Below are 21665 nucleotides of genomic sequence, written 5' to 3'. Positions count from 1 at the left end.
GTTCTTGCTTGAATTTAACACTGACCACATTTAAAACAAAATCTCAGAAAAAAAGGGCAGAGGGTTTCAATAGATTACAAATTATAAACATCCGAAATTGTGATCGTCGAGTCTAAGATTACAAATCAAATTGGTTGGCTTTTGATCCTGGGACTTACCAGGTTTTTTATGCTTTGGCAAGGGAGAGGAGAGTGTCCAAATGAATAGGTTCCACCACCGTGTGGACTGGGCTGGGCCTATGTAATTGTCGAACTTCGCTTACTCGGCTACGCCACGGTCTTGTTGAAGTCTGAAGGTCGCACAAGGAAGGGGGAAAACGACGGCTAACGTCTGGCTTCACTGCTTCAGTGCCAGTTCTGGTTACTTCTTCCTGAGATCGAATCGACTGATTTTCTCCCCTCAGGGAGAGCGGAAAAAAAGAGATTCGATTATTTCGAGGCGGGGGAGAAATGGGGGAAGATCGGCAGCGCATAAAGAAGATCGCAGCTGCGTCCTACGATTACGAGAGTGACCCTCGATGGGCGGATTACTGGTCCAATATTCTCATCCCTCCTCACATGACCTCTCGCCCGGACGTCGTCGATCATTTCAAGCGCAAGTTTTATCAGCGATACATCGTAGTTAATCTGACATTAGTCATCTTATGGTTTCGTTCAACTGCACTTTGTTATTGATGCTTGTTGAGGGGAGAACCAATTAAATTACTCGCTTCGATTTAATCTGGAATATTTGTTCTTCTTCAAATTCTCTTTTTCTTTTCCCCGTTTTAAAATCTTTTCAAGTTTTAGGACGTGATAGAGATTTGCACTTTTTGTTAGATTCGCGGAACTTCTATTTGATTATCGCATCTTGAAGCTTGAAGCGTGGTTTGGAACTGAGAGAGAACCTCTTGAAATTTTAGGTGGGGTTTCTTTGATTTGGGGGATACTTTGTTTTTTATAATCTCTTGAGCCAGTTTTTTTAACTCCTTGTGTCGTCGTTTTTGTAATTCCCTAGTAAAACCGATTTTTCCCTGATGTTTATGGAATTCTTGGGGTGTGCACCTCTACCTATGGCTCATTTGTTGCATTTTGTTGGAATTGAATTGGGTCCTTTTTTTTTTCTTTTTTCTTTTTTTTGGGAATTGGATACCTTTAGTTTTCAGGGATTTACGGATTTGTTGCATGTCCATTTGATGGCGTAACTGGTGGGTGCTTTGGATTTGAATCTGCAAATCAATGTCTGGGACGTGCTCCAGTTTAGAGAATGTCTATTGTTAGCATGTGTTCTGGACTGATTATGCTTGACGGAGAATGACCTGAATATGAGAATCACTTTTTCACTGCGATGCTTGTTTAGTTCATTGTTTCTTTCCACTTAGGCTCTTAGTAGCCAAGAGAACTGGAAAGAATGGATTTGGGGCCAAATCACCAACATTCGTCCCTTTTTGCTCAACACCAGAATTCCTTTTCTTGGCTTAGTTTGGCCTTGGTTTTTACTTCATTTCTCTAGTTGCAGCCTCAATGTGCTGCTATGTATATTTTAGAGAGTGCTTGCTTTTTCGGTCTTGGAGGACTTATTCTAAGTATTGTTTTTCTCTCAGCAGAATAGTGTCCTGTGCGATTTTTTTTTCATGATGATGATATTTGTGTCTGGTTTCATTATAAGACAAAAAGCGTCTGTTTTTAAGAGATGGTTCTTAATTTCTTATTTAAAAAACCCAAATAAAAGTCGATTTCGATAACCTCTTTGAGCTTTTACTATGTAACATGCAGTTTGTGGTTGTTGTACAGCTAAAGAAAAAGAATATATTAATTTTCTGTTGGAGAACTATTTTAATATTTATTCTGTTTTGGTTGGTTTGAAAAATTCCTCGATTCAAGTTTGGATGACCTTTAACATTGCATCAATCGTCCTCTTTGATCTCTGCCCTTTTTCTTTAAGCAGGATCCAGATCTTGTGGTTGAGCCAATGCTTTCAACAAGCACATCTCAGTCAGCTAGACCAGCTACAGCATCCTCATCTTCTTCTTCTGCTCAACAATCAAGGGCTCAAGACTCTGGTAGTATTTATTTCTTCCCACTTGTTTAGTAAGTTTGCACAAAATTTCATGAACATGTAAATGTTCTTTTTTTTTTTATAAGATGAACATGTAAATGTTAGGAAAGGAATTAAACCAGATGCATTACTTTATTTGTGTGTGTTTATTTGCATCATGACAGAACTTTGTGTTTCAGGGTCTACTACTGGAACATCAGCACAGCCAGATGCTGCTGCAGGTTCTCTCCGATGGGACCGACCTACTATTCAGTTTTCTGTCAATGCTTGGGTACAATAAGCTGCTCCTTTTTAAATCTTATCTTGAAAACTTTCTTAAAGAATAATGTTTGGGTCAGTTAATAATGGCTTACTATATGCTTTTAGATGGCATACTTCCTGGATCTTTATGAATACAAATTTGAATCTTTCTGTAGCTCATCTTTCCTTCAACTGGTTCTGGAACCTAAACTTTAAATCTATGAATATCACTCAATGTTTCAATTTGGCTGTGGTCATGAATGGTGGATGCTCTCTCTCTCTCTCTCTCTGTATCTCAGCGGCATGTTTCATATACTGGTTCTGCCATGGAAGCTTTTTAGAATTCCTTCTTATTTAAACTTCGAGAATAAAACTTCAGCTCTTGTGAAGGATGATCTCCATGATGACATTAGGGCTGATTTTGATAGTGGAAGTAGTCAATTCCAAAGATTTAGAGAAGTCTTGTAAGTTGAAGAGTGTGATATTCTGGTCTTACACCACAGTTCTCTACTTAAAGTGTCCACTGTGCAATGTTATGATGACAACATAAGGGGTCATCAGCTTTGTTGGTTTTTATCTCCTGAAACTCTTTAACCACTATCAGAGAAAATGCCATTAACTGCAATTGCTTCATAATGATGCATATAATGAGATGTTGAAAATCCTTGCTTTAGTTATCCAGTTGAAAGTCCTCATTCCAGTTCAATAAAAGAGATGCTCTTTTTCAATTATTAGGTCCATGATCATTTTAATGTAGTGAGGAATGGGCGAAGTAGCGAACAAGCTGGTGAACAAAGATAGTGACGAATGAAGAAGGCAAGATGGCCTAGGTGAGAGAAGAAAATATGTAGACAGGGGAAGATGGAGAAATGGAGACAAAGGAAGATGGAAAGACAAAAATGAATGAAGGATTGACTGACGAGGGAGAGAGAGAGGTAAAAGTGAGGATAGAGATCGGAGTTTAGGAAATGGCGATGGGTCCAAAGAGGTGAGACAAAAGAAGAGATTCTCACGGAGAGAGGCTACACTATGGAAAATGAACAGTAATCTTGTGGAAGATGAAAGTTGAACTTTGTTACAAAATAGAGAGACCAGGAGATCAGTAAACACTAGAGTTGATGGTGGACGAATCAGTTTTTTGTTTAGATACGGGAGGTCGAGACTTGGTATTGCCAAGAAAGTCCTCAAGATAGGAGACATTATTTGTATAAACATCCAGAATGGAGAAACAGTCCTTCATCAGTATCCCAAAGACGGCATGTGCTAGCTTCACCAAGCAAGTGAGGAATGTCTGCTCTAGTCGGCGACCCAGAACAAGGGAGCTTTGGACTCACGATAAAAATTAAGATTTGGCGCTTTGGACTCACGATAAAAATTAAGATTTGGGTGAAGGAAGAGGAGAAAATTGAGAGAAAAGGTGAAAGGAGAAGAAGAATTTTCTGAAAAGCCTGAAAAGGCTTTGTTAGGAACTGTTCACGAATTCCCAAACTTCTTAAATAAGTGTTTTGAGTTATAAATTACAAAAATGCCCCTATGCACTTAATAAATTATAATCTCCTTATATCTCCCTAACTACACAGCCTACATACATGAAAATTTAACCACTGATATAATTTAACATGCAGAATAACCACTGAAGTGGTAAAATGACCAAAATACATGTATTTTCTAACATCTTTACTGCTCAATACAAAGGTGTGTAGGAATGTATGATTCTACAATGTCGTGACAGAATCACAATGGCCTGAATTTATATCACTGAATCCACAACAACTGACTTCGGCTGGGATTCTCTTATTGATTGCCTAAACTGCCTCACCCCCTCTTCAATGCAAACCCCGCGTTCCCACCCCCCCCTCCTACAACCCTTCCCAGACAACTTCCCATTGCTTCAGCATCCTCCCCTCCCCTCCACTGCAACACTGCCTATCAGTTACTCCCACCCAAGCTACCACCACCATGGCTAGACCCCCTGGACCACCCCCCTTCACCATTTTCTTACACCCACATACCCTCTTTGATGGCCATGAGAAGCTATCGTCACTCGATCATCCCCAATGGACTTCATTGGTGAGGGTATCTTTCTCTGGCTCTTATCCCACCACACCCTATCCTAGAAACCGCTTGCTCACTATTTGACGGCTAAACCTGGCTCATATGGCTGGCCATTGTGGTGGATAAAAATATGATACTAAACACCACATTCCCTTTCCACTTCCCCATCTCTGAATTGTGAGAATGAAACCAAATGGATGTGGAGGAGCAGTCAAGGCAATGCATTCACTTATTTCCAACGGAGCTTTGGCAACCTTCTGTTATCAACTAGGCGGCTCTACTATTTGGTTGTTTGGTAAAGCAAGACACTAATATGTAAAACTTGAGCAAGTTCGACTACGCTAGAGTTTTCGGCATTCCCTTAGAGATCTGGAATGGCTCCCAATTGGTCAAGCTATGGGTTGAAAGGGAGTTTTTCTGGTCTGCATTTTATTCAAGGACATTGGCGATGCTCAGAAAATATATGAACCAAGCCAGCATTGATGTCAGAAGCAAGGAAGAAGACGAGTTGCTTATAACTCGGCCTCAACTCACACCTGTAGCGAGTCTTACCCCAACAACTGATGGTTCTCCTTTTCAGAATAATAAAACCCTGACCCCCACTCTTCCCAAGATCCTTGACCTGACACAATATTCCCCCTCTTTTCACATGGAAGGAGACACTTTTTTCAACCCCAGCTCGATTGGTTTCTCTAATCTACAAAACAAGCTCTACCCACCCCAATACCCATATTTAACATGGAAAGAGAACTCCTCCCACTTGTCAACCTCCCAAACTCACCCCACCAGAAAATATTTCTCGATTGTGGTCCCATTGACCCTACACTTGACACCTGGCATCCAAACACTATCAACCATCTACTAGAAACCAACCACCCCACCTCCAATCCTACTTATAACTACCCCCCAATCGCCCCTCTTAACCATACCAAATCTGGTAAAAATATGAACCCTGATTGGCCTCATCCTTTCAAAGATGATAGTAACTCCTCCCACCATGCTAGCAATCCAAGCCTAACCCTTTCTGGTTTACAACCAACTCCTCGCCCTTCCTCTGAAATCCTTTCTCTAAACGCCCCAGTTACTGTTGACGAACTGCCGGAGTTCTCTAGAAGAAGTTCCAGAAGGCGTGGCCGTTTGGAGATTGCTACTCAACCAACCTACCCTATCAATTGTGAAACAAGCAGCCTATGCATCTCCCTGCCTGACACTAGATCTCAGCAATTGGTTGAAGCTTTACAAACAGAAAGACATAGGTATGATGAGGAAACCTGGTCTCAAATGATGAACCTAGCTTGGATTATGGGAGTTGTATACAAAGATACACTCCCGGGTGTGAATGAGATTCAAGAATTCAGGGAACAAAAAAGAAAGGATCAATGGTTATCCTATCATGGAATGTCAAAGGAGTTGGTTCGTGGAAGAAGAGAACCTCCATCTGGGCTTTACTAAGCTCATATAAACCCCAGCTCATTATCCTCCAAGAAACCAAAATGCAAGACATGACTCCTGCTATTGTTTGGGACATTTGGAGCTACCCCTCTCTTAAGTGGAGGGTAGTCAATGTTGTCATGCAGTGGGTGTCCTTGCGATGTGGGACGACAGTTTAATGAAGGTGGAAGATGCTGTCCTTGCTCAATTGGTTTAAAATTAGTTGGCTGCAGCAATGGATATAAATAGTGTTTTACTGGTGTTTATAGCCCTGCTCAATACTGACAGCGGTCTGAATTCTGGGATGATCTTCTCTGCCTCACACAATATTGGGCTAATGTGGCTCCTCATTGGCGACTTTAATGCCACTAAATACTGTTATGAAAAATCTTCTCTTGCTCCCAGAATCACCTCATCAATGAGAGGATTTGCGGATTTCATTGGGAGCTGTGATTTGGAGGAAATTACTCTATCGGGCAAGGCATAAACTTGGAGTAATGGTTCGTGCTCCCCTATTCTCTCAAAGCTGGACAGATTTTTTGCCACATCAGATTTGCTTCAACTCTACAGGGATACCACTGGTCGTATCTTGAATGAAGGCTGTTTGGATCACTGGCCTATTCAGATTGATACCCAGCTGGGCCGATGGGGATCTCCTCCATTCTGAGTCAAAAACGGAGAAGGGCTTTGACACCGTGATTGAGGAATGGTGGAAAGAGCTGTCAATTAATGGACTCTGCTGGTTGGAGGCTGCCTCTCAAACTTCGAGAATTAAAAAGGCGAATCAAGTGCTGGTCTACTAGCTCATGCAGCCACCTCTACTCGGAAGAATTCTCTTCTCGTACAAATCGCCGACCTTAATCCTATTGAAGAACAAAGTTCTCTCCCCCTGTGAATTTGCAAGTAGAGTTACTCTTTCTAATCAATTTCCAGAAATGGTTCATGCTGAGCGCATCCATTGGAAACAATGTGCAAGGTTTAAATGGCTGGCTAAGGGTGATAGCAGTACCAATATTTTTCATGCTGTCGCCTCAGCCCATCGTTAATCCAGCTCTCTATGCATCAATGACGAGCACACCTCAGATAGGTCATGTATGCCTGATGAACTGTTGAGCTTCTTCACAGATTTATATAGGGATGATAATGCAATTCACTTGGTGGTTTTCGGCCTTCAATTCCTGCACCTACTGCTGCTGGCCTCCTGGTGGTTCCCTTCTCTGAACTTGAAACTGAGCAAGCAGTACTTAGTTTATCTTCTAATCAGGCCCCGAGATTTGACAGTTTCAATGGGTAGTTCTACAAGAAATTTTGGCTTATACTGAAACCAGATATCTGCGAAATGGTGAAGAGTTTCTTCCTGCAATGGGTTATCATTTATTGCCTTGATTCCTAAGAAGAACAGGCCCGAGTGCCTCTTTGATTTTTGCCCAATTAGTCTTGGTACCAGCACCTACAAGATAATTGCTCGACTCTTTGCCTGTAGGCTGAAGGTTGTCACATGGTAATTCACCATGGCCAAAGTGCTTTCATCAATGGTTGTTGTATAATGGGCATTGCTATGATTGCTCATGAAGTCATGGATTATTTCAAGCATACGAGAAAGCCGAGGATTTTACTCAAGATTGATCTTGAAAAAACTTTTGATCATCTCAATTGGAACCTTCTGGGAAGATATTATGGATATGATGGGATTCGACGAGCACTGAACATCTTGGATCACGACCTGCATTTGATTTGTAAGATACTTTCTCCTCTTTAATGGAACGATTTGTGGTTTCTTTAGAGGATCTAGAGGCCTTCATCGAGCGGATCCCCTATCTCCATTTGTTATAGTTGTTGAATACCTGTCGAGAAGCATTGTGTGACCCCTATTGCTGACTCACCAAACATGGACATTGCCCTCCAATTCACCGACAACGCCATATGCTTTTGTAAAGGTGCAATTGATCAAGTCATGAGGCTGAAGGCTCTCCTAGGGCTCTTTGAAATATCTTCTGGACAAAAGTTAAATTGGTGAAAGTCTTCCATCCTTGGGTTCTACATAGATGAAAATGATCTAAGAGAGTATGTTGCTTATATGGGTTGTAATGGTAGCAACTCTACCTACTACTTATGTTGATCTTCCCCTCTTTGATAAGAGACTTGATAAGAGCCGTTGGGTGCTAGTTGTGGAGAAATTGGAAGCCTGTCTCTCAACTTTGAAAGGGAAAATCTTATCTAAAGTTGGAAGATTAACCTTGTTGAATTCTTGCATTGTTGGGCTCCCTCACTACTTTATGTCCTTCCTCCCTTGTCCAGCCTTTGTCAAAAGTCACTTTGTGGGGTTGAAGAAGAGATTCTTATGGTGTGGTACTGATACTGGGTTCAAATGCCACCTTGTGAATTGGAAGGATATTTGCTCTCCTAAATCCTTGGGTGGGTTGGGAATACGATCTATAAAGGAGATGGATCATTCCCTTTTTCTCAAGTGGTTTTACTGTTTCAACACCTCACCAAACCTCATGTAGAGGTGAGCTGTTATAGCCAAGCAAATTGGAACTCGAGATGGTGGATGGAAGGAGTCTATAAGAATCTTTCACCCTTAAGGAGATCCTTGTTTCCCCTATTACCTGATTTTCCTTTGTGTTTACTTCATTAGATTGGAAATTGTAGAAACACTCGCTTCTGGTTGGATGAATAGGCAGACAACAATCCCCTCTTGCTTGTCTTTCCTCAGCTCTTCAGCCTTGTGGGAAACCAGTTTATCTCGGTTGCTGATTCCAGAAGTGATGGTGATTGAAACTTTAATATTAGAAGAGGGCTAAAAGATGAGGAGGCTGATGAGATTTGTTGGCTTCTCCATATCCTTCAAGGTGTGCATCTCTGGACTAATTTTGAGGATCGGCTTATCTGGACTCATGAGGATAATGGAAGATTCTTTGTCTCCTCAATCTATGCTACTCTTTGTTGGTTGGCAAATTGGTCCGACCCATAATGCTGCTATAAGTTGGAAACTCTTCGAACCTCCTAGTATTAGATTCTTCCTTTGGAGTGTGCTACTTAGAGAAATTCTTACCACTGACAACTTTAGGCACCGGAGCAATGTGGTCCCAAACATGCTTTGCAACTTTTGTGATGCTATTGAGGAAAACATTGATCATGTCCTACTTCACTACTCCTTAGCTTGGTGGACATGGGCGCACTTCCTTAGCGAGATTGGAGTCTCCTACTGTGCCCTTTGCAACATAGTCAGCCTTAGCCAATTTAGTAAGGGCACCTTTCTTCTAAGACCCGGCAAAATCCTTCTCTTAGCTACCCTTGTTCATGTTCCATAGGGGTTGTGGCTCAAGCATAATAACCGACACTTCCAAATCGTAGAGCTTCAAAAGATGACGTTATCTACAGGATTGATGGCTCCATTGCAGTTTGGCTTGGTACTCATGGGGAATTGTAATTGGCTTCTCATAGTTTAGATGTCAATTCCCTTGCCATCGCCCTAGTTGAGTGGACCCTGCCCTCTCATGGTATCTTCAAGCTCAGCTTTGATGATTGTGCTCTTGGCCTCGGCTAGCATTGGTGGTTTCTTCAGAGACCCTGAAAGGCAGACTCTTATCTCCTACTCCGGTCCCATTGGGAGATTGGATTAGACCATTGCTGAGTTGATGGCCCTTAAAAACGGGTTGTCAATCTTCTCAGAGTCCCTCACCAATCATCGCCGTCACAATCTTTGGGTGGAATGGGACTCCGAGGTGGTTATCGGATGGTGTTCCTCCCTCTCAGACCCCCCTTGGAGGCATTAGTAGACACTATAAGACATTCATGATTTCTCTTCTTTTTTGGATATTGAATGGTTTCATGTACCCCAATCAACCAACTCTGCAGCTGACCATTTTGCTAGGCAAAGAATGGCCCTTCAATCTCTGTATTGTCTTGGGCTCCTCTTTACCCTCTTTGTAATCTCGTCTGGCTTTTTTCCTTTTAATATTAATTTATTTTCTCTTTAAAAAAAGGAGCATTCTAATGTATGTCATTTTCTGGTTGAGATGGAACAATTTTAGTTGTTGGTGATTATGACCCAGGTATATAGTTGGTTGTGGAATGATGTACTATGACTTGCCTCATTTTTATTGGGTCTTTCTTTTATCTTCCTCCTCTGCTTTAGCTTTCTTTTTTTGTTTCTAGTAAATAAACTTTATGTCGGTTATTTGCAGGTGCTAATTGTAGCTGTTCTTGCTATCTTTCCCCTCGTGCCTCGGAATCTTTCTCACAAAGCCTACCGGTTATCATTACTAGGCACTTTATGTTCATCTTTGTATTCTCTATATTCACTTCATGGGGTAGGAAAACTGACCCTTTCTGTGATAGTTGATTTTAAGGAAGCCCTTAGCTTCTACTTGATTCTTCATTGTGGTCAACTTTCATGCTTTACTGAGTTATTCTGCTCCTGTTCCTTTAGAAACCTAGGGCGTGGAATTTACGAGCTGTCCAAGTGTGGCTGCAGTCAGTAATTGCAACTAAGGATTTCATCCACATCCTGTACTGCCTTATTTTTGTTGCATCTCAAATGAATATTAAGTGTGAGCTCTCAAACCTCTTTCAATGTTTAGTCTCATGATTTTGTAGGTGTTTTCCAACAAATAACATTTTTGCTATGACGCACTTCTGACCCTGAATGTAACTTAGGTCCATTTTGATTTTTTACTGTTATATTCTAATGTATATAAAATGCACAGTTGCATTGATACCTGTGCTCTGCCGATCTCTGGAGTATGTTGCAAAGTTCCTGAGGCGTAATTTTGCTCGTTCTTCCTTGTATAGGTACCTTACCTTGTATATAACCGATTTTGGGGAATGATGATAATCTTGTAATTTGCATAGTTTGGCATTAACATCCTTATTGAATTTTTCTTTATATATTTTGGATTTACTCAATGAAATGGTCATTTCCTTTCAAGCTTTGTCAAAAGAAGTGATTGACTTTAAATTTTGTAGAGGACAAATAGTTCTGTTTAATTGGTACATGGATTGGGCATGTGGCATAAGGTCCCATATGTGGGCTCTCTGTTTGTGTGTGTGTGTGTGTGTGTGTGTGTTTCCCGTCAGTGGTGCAACAATTAAGAAAAAGAAATCCTGTATCTTTTTTAAAATGGAGGAAGCGCTCAAATAATGACAGCAAAAACAATAATTAGTATTTGATGTTTGCTATGTCAAGGAGATGGTATCCTTTTGATCAAGAAGATTTGACTTCTCAGACCTTCAGTTTTCTCATTGTTTATTTTCACCTTGGAATCTCGACTGCATTATCTTATGAATGAGCTCTTAATATTGGTTTTCCCCTTGTAAGGAGATGAACTTGAGTAGTTTTTTTCATGATATGTTGAGCAGGAAGTATTTGGAGGATGGTTGTCTATGGGTGGAGTCAAACTCTACTACCCTCAGCATCCTGAGTTCCAATGCCGAAGTTGGGCTTGGATTCTTTCTGATTCTTTCACTTTTCTCGTGAGTTTTTCACTAATTTGTATTTTTTTCTTGTCCACTAATCATCACCTTAATCAGCATGATCATCATTAGCACTATACTTCAAAACACATTTTTTGCAAGTACTAGAATGTAAATTTGATAGTCTTAACTTTGTGGATGCAGGTGGCAACGCAACATAATACAAGCATTTATGTACTGGCAGGTTGGTTATCATGTCCTCTATTCTTGTTCATCTATTACATATTTTGGATGTTTTCCAGTATTCTGATCCTTTTTTCTGATGCCATATTTGAAATGATCTCAATCAACATGGTTTTTTTAACTTAATAGTGTGAATCAGTATTCAAGAATGTAGAATTATAAGTTTCAGAAGGGTTATTTTTCCTAATGCCTCATTTGCATCATTGACAGCGGTTATAAGTGGTGTTGAATAAAGTCAAACAAAGGGGAAAAGTTCCTAATTGTTGGCCAGTTTCAGTCATTTCATATCTCTGGCAATGTGCTGATTCAACTTACTGTGTTTCAGGACCAAAACAGAACTATATCATTCAAGGACTAAATAAAATTTTCACCCTCTTCGAAAAAAAAAAAAAGACTGGAGAAAAGTTATATGCGCTGATCCGAATTGACTTGGTTTTGGGGCCAAAACAGAATTGTATCGTTCAAGGACAAAAGAAAAGTTAGGCCACTTTTACAGGACTGCTAAAGAGCTTTTCTTGACTCCGTTCTGATTCCCATTTTTTTGTTTTGCAGCTATTGAAGCTTATGTACCATGCCCCTGTGACTGCTGGTTACCATCAAAGCGTGTGGGCTAAGATAGGTCGGTCAGTGACTCCACTCATCCACCGCTTTGCCCCTTTCCTGAATACCCCCATTTCAGCAATCCAGAGGTGGTGGTTCAGATGAATCTGACAAGGAAAAGGACCCACTGCATGTGTGACCAAAATTCATTTTTGCAGCTGGAATCTTCTTTTGGGACCTGTAGTTAAATACAAAACATGCAAACCATATCAAGTAAACGTAGGATGGGGGGTAAATAACTCGATACCTTTTGCGTTCCATTGCTTTTTGGCCTTTCCGTGTTGTTTTCCACTTAGATATGCTTAAAGGTTTGGCGAAAAGATTGCCTCCTCATTTTAGCTTTGTAAGGCATGCTTTATGCAAATCTTACACGTAAGTCCTTGACTGCAAAGTCTAGATACTCTGTAATCTTACACATTAAGTCCTTGACTAGAAAGTCTATATACTCTGTAGACCTCCTCTCCCTTCAATTTGGTAAACCCGTTACCTGATCAGCAACAGCAACAGCAGCAGCAGCAGTAGCAGGAAGCCCTAGTGAGACAGAGGATGAAGCCATGGTGTGGCCAAACACCAAGGTGGAAGACTGTGCAAGTCCAGTGCACAGCAATAGAAGCAATGGCCAAGGCCAAGTGCAATGGCACGGCCCAGAGGGGCGCACACATATGGCTGGCCCAGCATCAACTTCAGCAAAAGAAGACACACTTGAGCTTGCCAAACGGATGGCCAAGCAACAAGGTGCACAACAACCCCAACAGCCAGCTCAGACACAAGGCAGCACGCCAGCAGACACTTCTGGCGGGGCGAAATGGGGTTGGGCGCAACCAGGAATCCTGGCGGGGCGAAATGGGGTTGCTGGCGCCCAACCAGGACTCCAGGCAGGGCGAAATGGGGTTTCCTCAGGACGCCAGGCGCAGGCGCGCACGCGGCAGGACTCCAGGCACAGGTGCCAAGCGCCCGCGCGCGCAGGACTCCAGGCGCCAGGCGCCCGCGGGCGAAATGGGGTTTCCGCCAGGCGCCAGGCGCCCCGGGCGAAATGGGGTTTCCTGGGCGCCAGGCGCCAGGCGCCCCGCGCGAAATGGGGTTTCCTGGCGACCAGGTCGCGCCCGCCAGACCAGGGCGCCCCTTGACGCCAGAAACCGAATTTTTGGGATCTGACGGATTTTTGAGCGTTTTTAGAGATTTCAAAAGGCCTAGGGAGAGACTATAAATAGAGAGGCCTCTCCCATTGTAAAAGGGTCGAAAAATCCTTAGCCTTCTTTACTCTTTTGGTGTATAGAGAGAGTTTTTAGCCTTGGCCTTCAAGAGTGTTTGGCCACCCTTTGTAATCTTGTATTCTCAATACAAAGTAGGCTTTTCTCTTCTATACTTTGGTGTTTTCATTGTCCCATTTGGCTTGCAACTTCTTGTGTGAAGTATTGGTTGGAGGATCCGAGGCTCAAGGAGGCTGACTAGTTCTTCGGAAGAGCTAGGCCGCACGGGGTAGATATTCCGCTTGGCTAGACGGACCTAGCCCAAATCTAACCGCGTGACAACTGGTATCAGAGCGTACGTTGCAATCAATGGCTTCCACAAGTGGAGAAGATGCTTCAAGAGGCAAAGATCAAGTAAGTGATGTTAACTTTCATTTTTCTACTCTTGAACATCGGTTGGACAGTGTTGAGAACCTTTGTACGAATTGGGAGGAATTCGTTCAAAAGACTATTGAGGAGCATCAGCCAACTCCGAATTGGCTGAGAGGATTTGAAGAGGACGTCCATTCGGCCATGGCTGTCATGAGGATGGAAATGGAACGATTGGGGAAGGATGTCAAAGATCTCTCGGGAGAGCTTGGGGCAAGACTCACTTTGTGCGAACGAGCCTTAGCAAATGGAGGGGCTGTTTACACATAAGCGAAGATCAAGGTGCCCGAGCCGAAGTCTTTCAATGGAGGGAGAGACGCGAAGGTCATAGATAATTTTCTATGGCAAGTGGAGCAATACTTCCATGCAAGCAAGCTCACCGATGAGCAAGCTAAGGTTAGTACGGCTGCCATGTTCCTATCCGATGATGCGATTCTTTGGTGGAGAAGACGCATGGGAGATGAGCAAGAGGGAGAGGACTCCGTCCACACTTGGGAGGATTTCAAGAGGGAGTTGCGGAGGCAGTTCTTTCCGGAGGATGTCGAGTACCAAGCAAGGAAGGAACTACGTGCATTGACGCAAAAAGGTACAATTAAAGAGTGTACAATCCTTCACTTCTCTTATGCTTTGTATCCCCAACATGACGAATGAGGACCGTCTCTTCTCCTTTCTTGTTGGCCTTCGTCCATGGGCTGAGCAAGAATTGAGAAGGAGGGAGGTAAAGACACTAGTTTCAGCGTTATCTACGGCTGAAAAGTTAACCGAATATGAGAGGAAGAATGATTCGGTTAACAAGGTGTCCAAGGAAAATAATGGTAAAACAACTTTTAAGAAGAAGGAGAAAGGGGAGAAGAAGCCATGGGTAAAGGATACCAAGGCTAGGCCGGAAGAAAAGAAGAGAGGGGACAAACAGAGGAAGAAGGTAAATTGTTTCATTTGTGAGGGAGAGCACTATGCGAGGGATTGTCCTAAAAAGAGACTCCTCAACGCTACTCAAACAGAAATGGACAATGGAGGAATTGAGCCTAGGATGGGTTCTCTAACCCTTCTCAATGCTGCTGTCCGTTCCAAGGAGGAGAAGGCTGCTCCACTTCCGGTAAGACCCTCAAGAGAACTTCTTTTTATTTCTCTCACACTTGCTAGACACACTATTAAGGCAATGGTGGACACGGGTGCTACCCACAACTTCCTTTCGGAGGAGGAGGCTAGGCGCCTAAGAATACGAGGAGAGAAAGATGGAAGCAAGATGAAGGCGGTAAATTCTGCTGCTCGTGAAGTCCAAGGCGTTGCCAGGAATGTACCGGTGGTGATAGGCAAGTGGGTTGGATTTCAGAACTTTACCATTGTTAGCATGGACGATTTCAAGAATGAGGCATTGCCTACCCCTAAAGAGATACAAACCGTTTTGCATGAGTATGGAGACATCATGCCGGAGCAACTTCCAGCGAGGTTACCACCTAGAAGAGGGGTAGACCATCGCATAGAGCTTGAGCCCGGAGCAAGGAAGCCAGCACAAGCACCATATCGGATGGCGCCCAAAGAGTTGGATGAATTACGGAGACAACTCAGTGAGCTACTGGATTCTGGGTTCATAAAGCCAAGCAAAGCACCTTATGGGGCCCCTATACTATTTCATACAAAGAAAGATGGAAGTATGAGACTATGCATCGACTATAGGGCGCTCAACAAGGTAACCATAAAAAACAATTACCCTATTCCTCTTATTGCTGATCTCTTTGATCAATTGAAGGAGGCTAGAGTTTTCTCCAAGCTGGATTTGAGAAGTGGTTACTACCAAGTTCGAATTGCGGAAGGAGACGAGGGGAAGACTACTTGTGTAACGAGATATGGGGCTTACGAGTTCATGGTTATGCCCTTTGGCCTAACCAACGCACCAGCAACTTTCTGCACTCTCATGAATGAGGTATTTTCCGAGTACTTAGACAAATTTGTCGTTGTGTATTTGGATGATATTGTGGTGTATAGCAAGAGTATGGAAGAGCACAAAGAACATCTTCGAAAAGTGTTCAAGAAATTGAGACACAATCAGCTATATGTCAAGAAGGAGAAGTGCTCATTTGGGTTGCAAGAGGTGTCCTTTCTTGGACATTGGATAGGGGAAGGACGGATATGGATGGACAGCAAGAAGGTGGAGGCTGTGCGTGATTGGTCAATCCCTACCAAGGTGCGTGAGCTTAGAAGTTTTCTTGGCTTGGCAAACTATTATAGGAGGTTTATCAAGGGTTTCTCAGCTATAGCAGCCCCCTTGACCGATCTCCTAAAGAAGGACCAAAAATGGCAATGGACGGACTCATGCCAAGGAGCATTCCAGCGGCTGAAGGATACCATGATGGTTGAACCGGTGCTTCACCTTGCTGATTTCAGCAAGCCATTTGAGGTACATACCGATGCCTCAAATTATGCCATTGGGGGTGTGCTTGAACAAGAAGGACACCCAGTCGCTTATGAGAGTAGGAAGCTCAATGAAACTGAGCAACGGTACACTGTACAAGAAAGAGAAATGACGGCGGTAGTGCATTGTTTACGTCTTTGGAGGCACTATCTATTAGGCTCCAACTTTATTGTAAAAACTGACAATGTTGCTTCTAGTTACTTTCTTACACAGAAAAAGCTCAGTCCAAAACAGGCCCGGTGGCAAGATTTCTTGGCCGAGTTTGATTTTGAGATGATGTACAAGGCGGGGAAGTCAAATGGTGCTGCGGACGCACTGAGCAGGAAGGTGGATACACCTATCTCTTACGAGGAAGAGACCAGCCAGAGCTTGGCGCACATGGCGCAAGAAGGACAAACACCTTACACGTATGCGGCAAAGGAGAAGACGCATGCGGCTGAATCCCCGCATACCGCAGCAGACGGCACTTGCTTCACGCGCACCACGCGCGGTGCGGTAGCATCAATACACGAAGAGGCGCGCGGCGCAAGCATAAGCGCAGGAGATAGGCGCTTTGCGCAAGGCAAGCGCGCGCGCATGGAGGACCATCTTGGCGCAAAAACAGAAAATGGAACTTTGCGACTACAAGCCTTAGCAGCAATTACACAAGTTGGTACGGAGTTGCTAGACAAGATTCGCATTGGAATTCGCCAAGATACCCAAGCTTACAACATTGTACAAGCTGCTGCCTTGGGAGAGACGAGAAGATTCTGGCTTGACGACGGATTGTTCAAGACCAAAGGTAATCGACTTTATGTGCCTAAGTTCGATAACCTAAGGCGTTACCTCTTGAGGGAATGCCATGATACCTTGTGGGCAGGACATCCAGGTCAAAGAAGGACATTGGCCTTGTTGTCTGGCCAGTATTATTGGCCAGACATGGAGAATGATGTGGAGGAATTTGTGCGCACGTGTCTTATCTGTCAACAAGATAAGATCGAACAACGCAAGCCTAGGGGTTTGCTACAGCCCTTACCTATTCCAAAGCGGCCGTGGGAGTCTATTTCGATGGACTTCATCTCTGGATTACGTAAGAAAGATGGGCTGGCGTCTATCATGGTGGTGGTAGACAGATTTACGAAGTATGGAACATTCGTAGCAGTGCCAAGTGATTGTACAGCAGACGGAGCAGCTAGAGCATTCATGGCACATGTGGTGAAGCATTGGGGATTGCCCACAACGATCATCAGTGATCGTGACCCCAGATTCACAGGAAAATTCTGGACCGAGTTATTCAAACTAATGGGAACATCTCTAAATTTTTCCACTAGTTTTCATCCTCAAAGTGACGGGCAAACTGAGCGGGTAAATGCTTTGTTAGAACAATACTTACGCCACTTTGTTGCAGCAAATCAGAAAAACTGGCCAGACTTGTTAGACGTGGCCCAGTTTTCATACAATTTGCAGAAATCGGAATCAACCGGGCATAGTCCTTTCGAGTTGGCGACAGGACGACAGCCTTTGGCTCCCACGGGTCTCTTTCCAGACACTTCACGGAAAAGTCCAGCAGCTCATCAGCTGGCGAAGAGGTGGAAAGAGAAAACGGAGCTGGCACGGGTCTTATTGCATAAAGCAGCCAAAAAGATGAAGAAACATGCTGATTTGAAGAGGAGGAAGTCTTCTTTCAATATCGGTGACCAGGTCCTTCTCAAACTCAGACCTGAGCAATTTCGTCACCTTAGAAGCAGGAACAAAAGTCTTTTGAAGAAATATGAAGGACCCTTTCCTATCATTGAACGTGTGGGCAACCTCGCCTACAAATTGCAGCTGCCAAAAAGGTTTAAGTTCCACAATGTTTTTCATGTATCGAACCTTAAACCCTATTTTGAAGACCCGGACCCGGACAGAGTAGTTGACCCAAGAGCTCCCATGGATATATCTACTACCTTCGACAATAGGGTAGAGTATATTATTGCAAACCGAGAGGAGCGCCAAAGGGGCAAGCCCCGGAGGACGCAATACTTGGTCAAGTGGCAAGGTCAACCGGAAAGCGAGGCAACATGGCAAGACGCTGCCGAGTTATGGCAGTTCGAAAAGGAGGTAGCCGTCTATCGCCAGGGGTTGCAGACGAGGGCGTCTGCCTTATGGCGGTGGGAGTATGAGACGGAGGATGAAGTCATGGTGTGGCCAAACACCAAGGTGGAAGACTGTGCAAGTCCAGTGCACAGCAATAGAAGCAATGGCCAAGGCCAAGTGCAATGGCACGGCCCAGAGGGGCGCACACATATGGCTGGCCCAACATCAACTTCAGCAAAAGAAGACACACTTGAGCTTGCCAAACGGATGGCCAAGCAACAAGGTGCACAACAACCCCAACAGCCAGCTCAGACACAAGGCAGCACGCCAGCAGACACTTCTGGCGGGGCGAAATGGGGTTGCTGGCGCAACCAGGAATCCTGGCGGGGCGAAATGGGGTTGCTGGCGCCCAACCAGGACTCCAGGCAGGGCAAAATGGGGTTTCCTCAGGACGCCAGGCGCATGCGCGCACGCGGCAGGACTCCAGGCACAGGCGCCAGGCGCCAGGCGTCCGCGCGCGCAGGACTCTAGGCGCCAGGCACCCGCGGGCGAAATGGGGTTTCCGCCAGGCGCCAGGCGCCCCGGGCGAAATGGGGTTTCCTGGGCGCCTGGCGCCAAGGCGCCCCGCGCGAAATGGGGTTTCCTGGCGACCAGGTCGCTAGGCGCCCTGGTCTGGCGGGCGCCAGCCTGACCAGGGCGCCCCTTGACGCCAGAAACCGAATTTTTGGGATCTGACGGATTTTTGAGCGTTTTTAGAGATTTCAAAAGGCCTAGGGAGATACTATAAATAGAGAGGCCTCTCCCATTGTAAAAGGGTCGAAAAATCTTTAGCCTTCTTTACTCTTTTGGTGTATAGAGAGAGTTTTTAGCCTTGGCCTTCAAGAGTGTTTGGCCACCCTTTGTAATCTTGTATTCTCAATACAAAGTAGACTTTTCTCTTCTATACTTTGGTGTTTTCATTGTCCCATTTGGCTTGCAACTTCTTGGGTGAAGTATTGGTTGGAGGATCCGAGGCTCAAGGAGGCTGACTAGTTCTTCGGAAGAGCTAGGCCGCACGGGGTAGATATTCTGCTTGGTTAGACGGACCTAGCCCAAATCTAACCGCGTGACACCTAGGCTATCAACAAGCTACCTCCAATGGGTATTATCAAGCTTCTGGTTCAGTCAGGCCGTTCTTTGCTGTGTCTTCTGTGGTAATGGTGTTGGCGGTTATGCTGGGCAGCTGGAGAAAACAGACTAATTATGACTACTCACATCCTGTTACTGGGGTCGGCTCTGCAAGTTGAGGCTCAACGGCCTAACTTCAGGTACAATTGTTTGGAATGGTCCCAGAGGAGATGTAGGTGTTGTAGGCGAAGTGATGTAGAGGTTGGCTTGAAGGTGATGGACGGTCTGGACACACCAAGTGATGAGCGGACTCCTTGGGCATCATCATATTGAGGGGTTCTGGTTGCGGCTAAACTGGACGACTAGGCCGAACTGTTCTAGTTTTGTTTCTTAAGGCAGGTGGAAACCTGCAAAGTGGAATTGGTATGGATTAGTGTCATCAAAGAAACGTCTCCCAGCAATTAGTATTTGCAATGTTTTTCTAACTCAAATTTACATTGTTCCAATGATCTATTGACTCTATTCCCGTAGTCTAGAGAGATCGGATTGTTCCGCTATATGAATGTTTCAAGCACTAAGATTCACCCAAATCAGAGTTCCCGTCCAGTTTTTACTATGTAAACAATTTGATCTGAACCGTAAAATATGGTTGGGAGGTGTTCAATCCAATCATTCTCTTGGATTTTAGATTCATTAAGCACGGAACGTAAAAGTAATGAATATGATTAGCCCTTGCTCTGATTGCGCAGCTTCTCTTCAATTTCACCCTGCAATGCGGCGAAAACGTCGGACGCTACAGGTGTCCGATGCCGGTTGTCGGAAAGTGTGGAGCAACTGTTCTTCCCCTGTCTGTTTGAATATTTTGGGAATCAGAATAAATTATTGCAAAAACCCTGTACAGAACTCTCTGCGGAGCTCCGTAGTGTTCTTACAAAATTAAATATAGATTTTCTGGGTTGTCTCCTGGCTTCCGGCCTTTCAGTTCATCTTCCCCAGAGGCAGAGTTCATTTACCTGCAATAAAGAGCGGAGAATGGTCAAATGGGAATCAGAATATTTTGGGAATATTCTGGGAATCAGAATAAATTATTGCAAAAACCCTGTACAGAACTCTCTGCGGAGCTCCGTAGTGTTCTTACAAAATTAAATATAGATTTTCTGGGTTGTCTCCTGGCTTCCGGCCTTTCAGTTTATCTTCCCCAGAGGCAGAGTTCATTTACCTGCAATAAAGAGCGGAGAATGGTCAAATGGGTTGATCCATTGCCGCTGGATTTACGAGAAGATGAAACCTTTCGTATGGGGAGTGAATCCAGAAATTTTACAACAACAGTGATCATGGCCGTTTATCTCTATCAACTGGTCTAAAAATAATTTACCGGCTCGAAGCATCCACGCGCTTTCTGTTTTTAAACTTCCCCATATAAGATCCAGCATCGCCGCACCCCACGTCTCTAACCACCCTACTCACACAAGAGAAAACCAAGTCGTCGTCGTCTTCTTTCTCTCGCGCTCCCTCCCTCTTCTTCCTTCTTTTGAGTCTTTGACTATTCTGCTCTACACCTCGATGGGTTCCATGCAAGCAGATCAGCTCCAGCAGCTGAGGGACATCTTCGCCCGATTCGATATGGATTGTGACGGCAGCCTTACCCACCTCGAGCTCGCCGCCCTTCTTCGCTCTCTTGGACTCAAGCCCAGCGGCGATCAAATCCACGTTCTACTGTCAAATATGGACGCCAACGGAAATGGAGCTATAGAGTTCGACGAGTTGGTGGAGGCCATCATGCCTGACATGAATGAGGAAATTCTGGTCAACCAGGAACAGCTAATGGAAGTCTTCCGGTCGTTTGATCAGGATGGTAACGGGTATATTAGTGCCGCCGAGCTGGCGCGAGCCATGGCAAAGATGGGTCATCCGTTGACGTTCAGGGAGCTCACAGAGATGCTCCGGGAGGCAGATACAGACGGCGATGGGGTCATTAGCTTCACGGAATTCGCGACTATCATGGCGAAATCCGCCGCTGAATTCCTCGGCCTCCAGATATCATAGCAAATTGTTCATGGTTAATGTTCTCCCTTCTTGATTGACCTCTCATCCCCTAAACTAATTACGATCTGGATTTGCACATCAAAGAAACAAAGAAGGTTACGGTCAGAATTGGGCTCATGATCTCTCTATCGGTTCTTTCTTGCATTTCCCTGATTAACTACGTTTCTTCTCTCACGTTTATTTGTCCTATTTTTTTTTTAAAATTGCTTTTAGGTTCTTGCCGTAGATTCATTGTCTCTCTGTAAATGGAAAAATGAGATGGAGAATTCGTGTAGAGAAGCAAAACCCATTTTTTGTAATTGTATAGTGATTTTTAGTGGACATCAAGAAAGGGGATGGTCCCGATCGATGGGTGAACAGGCTGACTGGCAAACTATTGGCGATCGCTGTGCTGGTGGTGG

The 21665-nt window shown here is 44.2% G+C and overlaps 2 protein-coding genes across 2 annotated transcripts; both read left to right on the top strand.

Annotated features, from left to right (window-relative positions):
• Nucleotides 1–309: 309 nt before the first annotated feature.
• Nucleotides 310–12347, top strand: LOC137940227 (uncharacterized). The gene is made up of 9 exons (XM_068785171.1): nucleotides 310–617; nucleotides 1927–2041; nucleotides 2217–2308; nucleotides 9954–10079; nucleotides 10199–10319; nucleotides 10476–10560; nucleotides 11128–11241; nucleotides 11386–11425; nucleotides 11977–12347. The coding sequence occupies exons 1-9, from the start codon at nucleotides 450–452 to the stop codon at nucleotides 12127–12129; spliced, it is 1014 nt and encodes a 337-aa protein (XP_068641272.1). The 5' UTR covers nucleotides 310–449; the 3' UTR covers nucleotides 12130–12347.
• Nucleotides 12348–20693: 8346 nt separating this feature from the next.
• Nucleotides 20694–21621, top strand: LOC137942030 (probable calcium-binding protein CML15). Its single transcript, XM_068787702.1, has one exon. It carries the CDS (start codon nucleotides 20782–20784, stop codon nucleotides 21262–21264), a length of 483 nt encoding a protein of 160 aa, XP_068643803.1. The 5' UTR covers nucleotides 20694–20781; the 3' UTR covers nucleotides 21265–21621.
• Nucleotides 21622–21665: the final 44 nt, after the last annotated feature.

The sequence above is a fragment of the Aristolochia californica genome, unplaced genomic scaffold (genome assembly GCF_029961685.1).
Source record: "Aristolochia californica isolate CCGP_79_NKW_82.1479 unplaced genomic scaffold, dmAriCali1.0.hap1 SCAF_9, whole genome shotgun sequence".
NCBI lineage: Eukaryota > Viridiplantae > Streptophyta > Magnoliopsida > Piperales > Aristolochiaceae > Aristolochia > Aristolochia californica.
The sequence above is the reverse complement of the archived record's forward strand: the minus strand, read 5'-3'. Positions and strand labels throughout refer to the sequence as shown.